The sequence below is a fragment of the Morus notabilis genome, unplaced genomic scaffold (genome assembly GCF_000414095.1).
Source record: "Morus notabilis unplaced genomic scaffold, ASM41409v2 Scaffold262, whole genome shotgun sequence".
NCBI classification, from domain to species: Eukaryota; Viridiplantae; Streptophyta; class Magnoliopsida; order Rosales; family Moraceae; genus Morus; species Morus notabilis.
The window spans coordinates 226,149-239,045 of NW_010364747.1; the positions used below are offsets into that span (position 1 = coordinate 226,149).

Below are 12,897 nucleotides of genomic sequence, written 5' to 3' on the forward strand. Positions count from 1 at the left end.
TAATTTATAATGTGGAAATCTTTAATTTCTCGTAAATCAAACCATAAAATTAACATATAAAGCATGGGAGGATTTCAGGCCCTGTGGCCCACAAAAGTGACACTAATGATCATATTCATCCCCTCAAGAGAGATCCCTTTTTTTTTTTCAACTTTCCTTCTAAGAAAGCCATTGGGAAGACAAAACAAAATAAGCAAAACTCAATACACACACAAAGCTTTCTGATATAGAGTAGTGGCTTCTTTTTCTTTCTTTTTCTTCTTCAAAAGCCAAAGCGCTGATGTAGTTAAACAACCAAAAAAAGGTTAAGGTATTGCTGATTAAACATTTTCGGTTGAAGAAGGAAGGAGTGGCTGAGTGAGAGAGGTCTTGATCCTGCTGTTGTTGGAGTGCTCCGGTGCGGGCTGAATCGCAGCCTTTTCTTGTGCCATAAACTTTTTCTCTTCGCTTTTACCCCACAACACCAAGTACAGCCCCACTATGATCAGCACCGCCCCAATGATCCTGCGCATCACAATCATGTATTATAGTTAACAACTCTATATATATATATATATATATATTATATCTCATAAAAATTGAAAACGAAGCTAGAAAACATGATGTGCTGTATTAATTTATTGCACTACTTAATTTATTATATATGTAGTTGAGGTTTCTGTTCATTTGTGGTACTTTTATGCTGTCCTTCCGCCTCTCTCATTAGTATTTGACCAAAAAATTATGCCTTAGATATCCCCACCGCCTGTCCACAATTCGTGTAAATTACAAGCATATGATCTGTTTTTATGTAGATCCATACGTACAAACATTACCTGACCTTATTTTGTACCACAAATTTTTTTTATAAATCCCTTTTACCTAGTCATTTTTGATAAACCATTAGTGAGCATTCTATTGTTGTAATAATTTAGAATTGAAGTCAAAGATTGGGTCTATGCGGTCAAAGATCCTAATATCGTACGGTTGCACTACTACTTTGATATGGAACATTGCATATGGTTCATATGAGATAATTTGAGAAAGATAAATTAGTAGAATGGGAATTTGTTAAGCGATATAGTATGGGACCCACCCTCCCAAGTAGAACTCTTCTCCTAAAGCAACGGAGGCCATGATAGCGACAACGAGAGTCTGAACAGGTTGATACACGGCAACGAACACAGGGCCACCTCTGTCAATGCACCATATCTGTACAGCGAAGGCTATCCCTGATGCCACCACTCCCTGCAATATTTACATAATCATCATATCAAATGATCAAATAAAAGTAATATAATTTATATATATATATATAAACATATTCTCATTATAAATTTCATTCTCAATATATGCCCACCGCTCAATATGCATTATTGCCTAACAACTAGTTTGTCATTTAACACCTAAAAAGTAGTGAGAGAGAGGAAATAAAAACGAAGATGATAAAGATAAAAGTGATCTTTTATCAAAAGAAAAAAACAAGAAAAGTGATCAGTTATGTTATGTAATGTGATGCATAAACCAGATCCGATGAACTCGTTAAAACTAGCCTAACAGACATGTCACCATCCATTGTCACCCTTTTATTTCTGATACAAGACTTGACAAACTTTACAACAGAATCCACCCATCGGACCCCTCATAGTCAGCTCTGACACTCTAACTAATTTCTAATAAGGAAACAACACACATACCTTCCTAAAGGCAAAAGAGAGATAAAATAAAGGAATAAGTGCACGTTCATACATCGCATGGTTGGCATGATCAGTATCAAAGAAAGATTTCCCATATTCTAGGTTTAAAAAAGTCTTATGATCAGTTTGATTTTTCTTAGACATACAAACTACTGGATTTCTTCACATGTACATATACTTTTTGACTCACTTTCCAACTTCATATGTGTAAAGTAATATGGATCAACTCTAACTCATGGTTTGACTCAGTGAAGAGGACTTATATATATATACACTGAGTTGAGCGAGTCTTGTTACTCACCGCGTACAAGATAGTGAAGACTTCACCGCCAGTGGTGAAGATCCAAGCCTTGGCTTCTCTCTCAACAATCGCAGCGATAATCACGAACTGGATTAGTCCAAAGAAGCACGTATAAGAAGTAACGGAGAGCCTTGCAGGGTACTTCTTCAGCAGTGGGGCTTGCAAAACGAGCCAACCGGACCATGAAAGGCAATGACCGATGAGGTAAATACAACCAAGAGTCCAGTTCTTGCCGCTGGCATCTCCGAGTGATGGAAACATTGGTTCCTGCACGCTTTGAAGTCCTGGTGGAGATGGGTTGTAGATCACTGGACCCTTGTACAAGGTGATCACTGAGGCTCCGGCCACGCAGAAGATAGTTCCAAGAACCTTTGCTATACCGTCTTTTCGGTCTAATCTTACTCTCTCTATGCTGTATTTATGAGAAAAGAGAGAGTTGATCAGAAAAGTTATTATAATATATGTAACTGCTGTTTTTTTTTTTTAGGGTTAAAGGTAAATTGTTGAAGAGAAAAGAGAAATCTTATTGATTTATTATTACCGGAGTATGGCTGCCATGAGAAAGGTAATGGCAGGAACAGAGTTTTGAATTGCGGAAGCGAAGGTGGGTGACGTGTTGTCTAGCCCCAGCAAATAGAATCCCTGGTTTGCTGTTATTCTGTGACAAGTGTAGAAATAATACATGTAATATAAGCGTGAATATTTATACTTCAAGTACAATTTTTTCTTTTCTTTGTATATTAGTTCTTTGAACATGTGGTCATACCCGACAAGCGCGAGGAGGAAAAACTGTAGCATAAAATTTAGGGTCATTGCAGGCCTCTCCTTCCTGATCATAACGTAGATGAAAAACATATAAATATCATTGTATTCACCTTAAATAAGATCATAAAACATATATAAAAAAACATGGTTTTCGTTGTGTTTGGGATGTATGTATTTACTTCTCTAAGAAATAGGCAAAGGGGAGGAGCAGAAGCAGCGCAATGATGTTCCTGTAAACTGGGAACACAAGCTTACTAATGCCCATGTTAAGGGCAGCTCTTGAAACGACATGGAACCCTGCGTAACCAAACTGCAGGGCCAACATGGCCCCGTGCAGTTGGAGCCTTTCAGGCACCGAACACCACATTCTCCTTCTGGAGGCCGAACCTGTATCCGCCATACTAATGAAGCTCCTAAACAAAGTACTATTATAATATGAAAATATTATAGAAAGCTGATGATCAAAACAGAAGAAAAGAAAGAAAATAAATCATATAGCTAGAAAGAAGAGTGAAAGGGCAAAGGGAAGCGATGGAGAACGCAAGGGAATGGTGGGAGATATAAATAGGACCGAGTCAGATAGAGGGAAAGAAGTGAGTGTGTGAGAAAGGAGATGTGGGCCCACAGGGGGCCCTTAAAATATGTTATGTCAACTGTTGCTAAGCTTCATGTGTTTTTGGTTGTCTCCCACATTCTTCTTCTATCTTCTCTATTCCACGCTTGCTCTCTCTCTCTCTCTCTCCTAATTAGCTGACAAGACAACCCTCATCGCACTAGCTAGCACTTATACTATATTACAAAGAAAAATCAGAGAGAGAGAGAGTAAAGAATCGTAATATTTAAGAAGTTATGTTTTGGAGGCATGCTATTAATGATGATAATTGAGGAGAGGCCAGAGAGGGCCGAGCCGCCATTGATAGATAGCGCGCACGAGGGGGGAATGTGGGTACCCCATATGCCCTTCTCAACCCCCGTGAAAGCCTATAACCCCACCACATTCTTCTCTAATATTCTTCTATCTAATATCTTATGAGAGCTTTACAAACATTTCTTCATGTATTTTTCTATCCGCAACCATTATTTTATTTTGATGGGAGTACTACTGCTACTACTTGTAGTTTGTATTTTTATGGTCAGCGTTACTAGCTCTATCTACTTTTACAAGATTGGTTTTTTTTTTTTTTTTCTTCTTCTGATCCCGGCCTATGGCTTTTACTCAAGACCTGTATAATTAATTCTCATGGCAAAAGGCAATGCGGCCTGTATATATTATATATTTATGTGAAATTATTTACACCCGCCGCGTATACATGAGAACCACACATGAATTCATGCGATTCAATATGATGCAATCATTTGATATGTTTATTATATTATACAGTGAAAAGATACATATATAATTTGGCGGAGGTGATAGAAAAACTCAGATTAGGGTTTCTATTATTATTTTTTTGTGTAAGTAATGTTTCTATTAATTAAAGAGCGATACGCGTACGTTCACCAAAAATTCTATGCTAATTATAGAATTTCAAAAATGGAGAATTGACCTTTCAAAAAAAAAAAAAAGAAAAAAGAAAAGAGAGAATTGAGGATACATTCAGTTTATTTGCCAATTATTCTATTGACGCCGCAAGAAGCTTATAGTTCATTTCAAATCTATGGTGATTGAGAGGAGGAGTAGGCACACCTCATCTCTGGTTGATGTATAGTTATGATCTATTAAAATTTGCTTACAAATTAAAGTTTTTCCTTTTACGTTCGCCAGGGCAGCGAATTACAACAGGTTTAAAAAAGTAATGACAATGAAAAATAAACAAACAATTAAACGACAACAAATAACAAAGCTCTTAAACGACCATGCGATGACAAACAAACGACTCTCCTATTGAAGTTAAAGTTCCGCTGATTGTTGCTTATTTCATTTTAATTTTCTTTCTGTTTAATTAGATATTGATTCTTAACATAAAATGAAAACTAAAATAGGCTCCATAACGTTTTGATTGAGCATCCTAACAAGTGATAATTAGAGATTCTTTTGATGTGAGTAATACTAATGGGGATCCACGGACAATCCAAACGAAACATTATCTTTGCTCGGAACAAAGAGAAAAAGACAACTAACAAATGGTTAAAATTAGGGGATCCTTCTTTTTGATGAGGAGGTCCACCATTGTTTGAGAAAGGGGAGAAAAAAATATACACCACTTAGGTAGAGAGGACCATAGTATGTAAAGTAGAAGCCAACAGGAAGAATCCCTCTTTTCCGGAGTACGTTTTACTTTTTTGAAAAGAAAAAAAAAATCAAGTTATGAAAACTTATAATTACTTTTAGTACTGTGATTATCTTAATCAATGGAATTAAACTTTTGTTTTGTAAGATGTTGATGATCCTCTTCATAAAGAGCCTATTACCCTAATGAAGTGTTTCCACTAATTTATAACGTTATAAATTAAAGGTTTCTCTCTTCACACAAAGTTTTCTCAATTGCAAAAGCTGTGCGTTCTGATATTCAACACCCCTCGCTTTAAGAGACATGTTGCCCCCCATCAATTGAGACCACCATCATTCAAAATTTCAAAAAGAGAATATTTTTGGCCTTTCGATCGTTAAGTGTTTTTATCTGACAGCCAAAATATATATACTTTATAATAATAGCATAAATTGCAAAAGCTGAGTCGGAGAAATAAAATGGCCCTCAGGGCCTGACCCGGCCTGCATGAACCGGTCGGACAACACCCTGACCAAGCCAGTTGTGATCTTAATTGCATTCTTCCCTATTTCATCTTCTTTCGAGTCACATAAGTACATGCCTGACAGCTAAAATAGATTTTGTTTGCACGAGAGAATCTTGGAAAACTAATCTCTCTGGTCGACACCCTTCTTTGGCGAATCTGCAAAATTCACTCCTTTTCTTTTCTTTCTTTAATTTCGTTTTTAGTGTTCTTTTACCATTGAATTTGTTCTATTGGAAAAATTTTGAAAAGCACAATTTCGTTTTTCTTTTTTCTGAGTAAATCTCAAAAAGATGAAAGATATTCCAGCTCTAAAAGGATGGGCTAGATAACTTATACCAGGATATTCAACTCCGAACAATGACTTGGATCAGTAAATTAAATTCGAATAGAGAGCACATAGGTGAATGCATATGTAAGATCCAACAAATAAAAATCTAGCTTGGCATACAAATATAGAGCATAATAAAGGTTAGCTTTTTCAACAGGACTAATATAGTTAATGGAAGATTAAAAAACTCAAAGCACTAAGATCATTTATAACACACTGGATTAAACTAGATAGTTGAGGCGACAATTTTTATAATTACACGACGAAAACATCAAAACAAAGTGGACTTCCTCTTTATAATGTGTTTATATTCCATAACATGTTGTGAAAAGAATAATAAAATGGTCCGAAATATTCTGGATATGCATCCCTTAATGGCTATAGATCCTATTGCTTTCTCTAACAATATTTAGTTCCAGAATTAGAATCTACGCGCGTACGTAGATGGTGACACCAACATTACATGTGCAACAAGGACACGTGGCAAGATGACAGCGAGGGTGTGGTCCAACTTCGTATTACCGACCGGAATTGTATATATGTATCCTATAGGCAACCATGCTTGTTAGTTCACTACAACCATAAGGTTCTTCGCTTTTCACATGGCCTGGTTTCCTTAATAAAGATGTCTAAATATGGGTTTAAGAGATTTTAAGGTAATACAATTCATTTCTAAATAATAAGAATAGTATTTACTACTAGGCAAAAAATGAATGTTTAATTTATTGTAAGCGGAGAGAGAGCATACCAACTGCCTTGTACGGAAAAAGAGAAGTGTCTTGCTTTTTGACAATGTTACTAATAATCTTAATCACACGCCGGTTACTAATCTAATGAATCTTGAAGATATTAATTAAAGTGTATTATTAGTAATAATGTTGTTATTCAAATGTTACATCAGCATATAACTAAAGTAAATTACTAGAGCTAATTAGTATGTTCGTAAAACATCATGATTAAAATCCAATGAAAATTAATCGAGAGAGGCCAGCCAGCAATACTAAACGAGTTGATCAACGCACTAGAATTGTCTCCTTCACGCCTTAAACACAATGTCGAACACTTACCCAACAACCGGAACCTTATGTTTTTTTTTTTTTTTTTTTTTTTTTTTTCCTGATTGCATGTGTGCTTTGTTCTCCAATATATTCAACTTATGGTGCACTGTCTCGATCACATCCCACTGCCTAAAGCTAGCTTATTACTCACTTCCTATGGGGGTCCAGACGGATCTTTCACTTCTAACTTCTTATTTACAGATTACTCTCCTAAAGGAGTATCAAAAATCAAGGTGCTTAATAAATACTAATGTCAGAAATATAGTGATACTAAATTAATTGTAACCAAATTAATCACATATATTAGATATACAATCTTTATATGTTGCGCTTCTAGTCTATATTTGCCCTCGTGAATTTTATTCTGCTCAGAGAGTATGGTCCCAAGAACCAATATTGACCAACACTCCTATATTTGATCTTTTTTCTCAAAGGAAAAAAGAAAAGTAACAAGGCTTTTAAAAAAAACAAAAACAAAACAAATATATGACAGCTTTAAGAATAAATTTGTGGGTTCTTATAATTCAGTCTGTTTCTCCATTTTGTGTGGTGCACATGCATGAATAATCACCAACCATATTGCTTAAGCCCCACATTGACCCCCAAACCGGTATTTATGTACACCTTTCTTGAATAGAACGTGATGAAAAGGATCACTAAGCACAAACTGAGATATGAGGCCTTAAGAACGCAGATTCATGCAAAAACATGAGGCCCTTTTAGCCTAATTTTCTTTTTAAATACATATTCCAACATTAATTTGAAAGGAATAAAAGATATCATATGTGAAATCTCAAACGTGTTCGTTTACAGTTAAAGTCCATGTTCTTTGGTATATGCCTATGATGGGTAACTATTCTCCCGAGTTTCAAAATCTTGCACGATATATTGATTAGTATCTATAAGATATATGGGTCCGATAGATATGATTTCTCCGCAGTAACTGATGACCTTATACTGGAACTGGACCTACAATTTTAACCGATGGGATCCACGATAACACAAAGGAGGCTCCACCCAAATTTCTAGAACTTTTTAATTTGGTTTGTTGTTTCTGTAGTTTCTTGGAAACTTTTGGTAATTAAATTATGTGGGAAAAAGATTCTTTTTATTGTTACTATTATGTTTGCTAGAAAGCAAAAAGAATCAAGATATACATGTAAGTATATATATATATGTGTGTGTGTGTGTAGTTAGACTATTTTCATTGTAAATGTCAATATTTGATGAAATATATATATATATATATAAATTTGATAGATTCAATTTGTTGTTGTATTTTGTTTCTAATTATGTGTATGTTTTAAGCTTTAGAATTATAAAAGGAAACTTTTTAGTTTTCAAAAAATCTATATTGTAATTATTAACCAGGAAACAATCAAATACTAAAATTTAGTTTGCACTATAGGTAATGTCAAATGAGACACTAAATACTACATATATACTATAGACTCAACAAATTGAAAATAGCACTACAGAATATATTTTTGTTGCCCAAATGTCAAATTTCGACATATACTATAGATTCAACAAATTGAAAATTGCAATACGGAATATTTTTTTGTTGCCCAAATGTCAAATTTCGATATCATTGAATTTGAAATTGAAAGGAAGATGTCACAGAAAAACAACGTTTTTATATATCTCTTGTGGTGTATATTTTTTTATGGTATTATTTATTAGAAATCTTTATTGTAGGACATACATTTTTTCTCAGCTAATATATAAAAAACTTATAGCGCATGAGACAATCTATCACTACTCTAAATCAAACCGTTAAAAACTAATTTAATAGTTAAAATTAACACAATTCCTACGGAGAAACAAAACGATCTTATCCATCATAAATGCATGCTTACCTATTCGATGAAGGTGGACATTACTTTTGTCCCATGGGGTTCTTTTAATTTGCAAACTCCGAAAATGAAATAGAGTCAGGAAGAGCTAGCACTGGCTTGGTCTGAAATCTATGTTTTAGGTTAGGTAATTTGCCCACTTTTTAAGTCATACTTCACAGAGATTTCATAATCTTCACATTATTTTGCTTTCTAATTGTAGAAGGCAAACCACACCAATAATACAACTCTATCTTCAACTTGCTAAACGAAGTGAGAAAAAAGATGCACAACCCAATAAACAGGTTTCTCTCCTTTGGGAAGATCCTTGTAACTTTATGCGGGTTGGCCTTTCTTATTCATCACTTTGGTAGCTTATCAAACTGATCACAAGCTAGTGGCTTCTTTATTGCTTTTTGTGTTTGGCTCTTTTACTACATAATTATAAAGTCATTCCACCAACCGCGCACACTATGCATGCAAACGGTGTGGAGGGACGAAGATATTTGATGAAATAAGTATTCATACATATGCTTTTAGCTAAGAGATATACATGCACCAACTACATAAATACCATAAAGTTTCGTACGAATTTCATGACTTGCGTGTTCAATAATGTAAAGGTAGGGTTTTCTTTCCGGCTTCCTTTTTGACTTGAAATATTAATTCTGACTTTTCTTTTTTCTTGCTATTTGTTTGCTTTACCTTTCCTGTTACTTGCACAAATATGAATAATCAATACCGTGAATCATGTTATTTATGTTCTCTCTAGTCTATTGGATTTTCTTTAAAAATATATATATATATATATATATGCGATTAGCAAACTACTGGAACATATACATATTAGATATGATCGATTGTTATCCTTTACAAAGGACTATAACATGGCATTTATTCTGTTTATGATGTTAGAAATGTATAACAATAAATATAGTTATCCCAAATCGGTGTTTATGCCTTTACAATTTGTTACACATAATAAATATAATGTTTACTCCTATATGTTATGTTACGGTGTTAGACTAGTTCTTGACAAAGGAACAAAGATAAATGCTCTCTGTGTGACTGATCAAATGGAGAAAGTAACAACTTCTAAGTGCGCTCCGCGCGCACACATATAATTGCGTGTAACAAATGCTCCCAAATTGATTGCTATTTGAAATCAGCAAATTTGTTCCTGGAAAGGCTTTGCTTATAGGAAACGCTGGTTCAACACGTAATACATTAGCATTATTTGAAAATAACAATTTAATTAGCAACATTTATTTTATTATATATTAAAAAAAATTACTAAACTTATCCTTAAAAGTGTACGGGGCTTAGATTTTTACCCCTTACTCTTTTTTTTCTTAGAGAAAAGTGAGTTGTATTAATCAATAATAGTTATATCGACACTTACAAAAGGCTCAATACAACTAGGATAATCTTCTACCCTTTTAATATGATATTCGATTAAAAGGATATTAATTAAGAGTAATTGATAAAAAATCAAGACCCATATAATCTAGGGCTATTTTTCTCTGTTTCCCTTATTAGGAAACAACTATCTTTTCTATTAAGAATGTTTACTAGTACAATAAAACCTCACTTTCTTTTTGTAATTAATTAGCGTGCGAATGTTGATTTTGAAAAATCTGAATTAAGAGCTAAGAACTAGTGTCATCAATAAAAAATTAAGCACATCCGAAAACCCCAAAAAAAAAAAAAAAAAAAAGGAATATCTAATATTGATCTGCTGTTGATATACCCTTGGTCGGCTAATGGCAAACCACTAGACGGCCGGGTTGAGCACGTAATGACTACATGTAGACGTCGATTTGAGGCCCAAACGAGAAAGATAACAAAACAATAATAAAGTATTGACCAATACATGACTCGTCGTTATCATCTTATAGAATTTGTATGTTTGATCTCGTAACAACATAATGTTGGGATGACAACTCATAAGATATCCACAATCAACACCATACTTGACTCTCTCTCTCTCTCTTCCTTCATTTATTGGTTTCCCACTTTGGGCATCAACGTCCATGGGAGTGACAGCGCTTCCATTAATTAGTAGTACTATTCCTTTCCATTTGCGCCAATATATATACATGCATGATCGTGAAAGGAAAAGAAGGGCCCCAAAGCTAGGGTATATCTCTCAAAACCCACCCAAGTCCGACTCAATATATCTATAGTTGATCCCTTCCTCAGTTGTTCATCTCCTTTGAGAAGATGGTATTGGAATCTTATACTTTAACTAGAGAAAAATAAATATTTCAAAATGATATATATATCTTCCAAAGCTGACAAAGAAGATTCCTAGTTGGTCATTTTCAAGAGGTTGAGGAGTTGTTCTTTTAGAGTGTGATTTGAGTGTAGTTTTTTAGTTGAATTTGAATTATAACTTGAGTTGAAGTTGTAACTTGAATAAAGTTGAATAAAGTTGAAACTTAAAAGAACGTGAACTTGAATAAAGTTATAACTTGAGTTTAAATTTTTTTTAAGTTTTGTTACAAAAGAACAACCCATGAATATCGCACTAAGCTCTTTGCGTGGGTCTAGCACGTTGAATATAATTTATCAATAGTGAGCGAGACATTAGTGGCTCTTCGTGCTCGACAAGAGATGGATCAATCTGGGCATACTTCTACTGTAGCTCTCTGTTTAATGCCCACTCAATGAGACACATAAACGGGCCTCGTTCACTTCGCGGATTCGAGTTTTCAATTTGAGTTGAGATGTGACATTTTCTGTGAGCTTTTCACTGTAGCAGAAAAAGTTAAATGTGACATTTTCTGATAGCTTTTTACTATAGAAACCTAGAACTGAAAATTCGAATCGGTGAAATGAACGATGCCTAAATTCGTCATTTTTTTCTTTAGACAAATTGATGAGAGAGTTTCATGTTGGTGGGGTAATCCATCTTATCACGTCCAAAGCCATGCGATTAATATGATGCATATGAATTAAATGATAATACCATACTATTGTTGCAAACATATGTTAGTGGTAGATCCACACCTTATTTCACTATAACTCGTGTCGGGTTTAAATCTTTACCCCAAATTTAAAAAAAATATATATTCATGTTATCATTTTCTAACCGAGCTTTTGCTTAAACACCATGAAAACTCTCATTAACGACTAATAATCAAAATGATAAATAAAATCCCATTAATTGACTCTAATTACTTTTAGTATTATTAATAATTGATAACAAAAGTATTTATTTTGTGTCTACGGCTCATCATAATTCGGAATAATATCCAAGGGAAAGTCTTCAACAACAAAACAGAAAAAAATAAAAATAAAAAGAAATAAAAAGAACAATTTTTTAATGGAACAATTTTATTGTCATACGTAAGTTCAATTACTTGCCATCGAGTCGAGTCATCATTCACATGCTAATGATAAAAGTAAGCTAAGATTATTTGACTGCTTCATCGAATGCTGATCAAGTACTTATGAAGGGGTAGCCCACTTGAAGACTTGAAGATTAGCAATTAGCAATTAGCATGGATTGAAAAACCTGCGTAAAAAAGAAACCATGGATTGGCCATTGAGGTATTTTTGGGTTAACATCACTGCCGCATTCTACACACAAAATGCGTGTAATGATTATATTCCAAGGAAATGGGCGACTATTGCCATCATAGATTATACAAGTTGTACATTTCATAACGTACGTACACGTTGGCTGCCATACATTCTGAGACAATTCAGCTTAAGCATTGCGTCAGATTTCCATCTTTAAACGAGAGGATCTTATTACAACCGGAGGTATATCCTTAATTCTTGCCCCCCAGGTATCACGTTAGTCTTTTTTTTTTTTTTTTTTTTTCCTTTAGAAAAAAAGACAGCTTTTTATTCAACTGAAATAAACATACAATATCAAAATGATATTACAAGCAATTAATTACAATAAAAAAAATTATTTAAACCACTTATTCTACTAAAGAACAAAGAGAACTTTTTTCCATCTACTCTTTTCTATTGGTGCGTATATGTAACCCTATTAAGCAGATGAATTCGAGCCCCTTTTTCATTGATATTGTAATTCAAGCTCCTTTTTCACTTATAAAAATTCCACACATGCTTTTCGAATTACTAACAACTGTTGGGATTTATTTTCGGAGATTGTTGGGATTTATTTCCTAATTTGTGTATTGATTGTAATCGGATTTGATTGGCATTATTTTGAGAATGT

The 12,897-nt window shown here is 34.1% G+C and overlaps 1 protein-coding gene across 1 annotated transcript; it reads right to left on the minus strand.

Moving 5' to 3' along the window:
• On the minus strand, nt 1-3,264 carry LOC21402350 (protein WALLS ARE THIN 1). Its single transcript, XM_010106965.2, has 6 exons — nt 2,922-3,264; nt 2,744-2,806; nt 2,519-2,635; nt 1,978-2,389; nt 1,076-1,227; nt 1-504 (listed from the first exon to the last, which is right to left on the minus strand). Exons 1-6 carry the CDS (start codon nt 3,140-3,142, stop codon nt 321-323), a joined length of 1,149 nt encoding a protein of 382 aa, XP_010105267.1. The 5' UTR covers nt 3,143-3,264; the 3' UTR covers nt 1-320.
• Between the last annotated feature and the right edge of the window lie 9,633 nt (nt 3,265-12,897).

Coding starts and splice junctions, on each gene's coding strand:
- LOC21402350 (XM_010106965.2), bottom strand. CDS start 3,142: ATGGCGGATACAGGTTCGGCCTCCAGAAGGAGAATGTGGTGTTCGGTG. Junction 2,390..2,518: donor CTCATGGCAGCCATACTCCG/GTAATAATAAAT, acceptor TCATAAATACAG/CATAGAGAGAGTAAGATTAG. Junction 1,228..1,977: donor TCTTCACTATCTTGTACGCG/GTGAGTAACAAG, acceptor TAAATATTGCAG/GGAGTGGTGGCATCAGGGAT.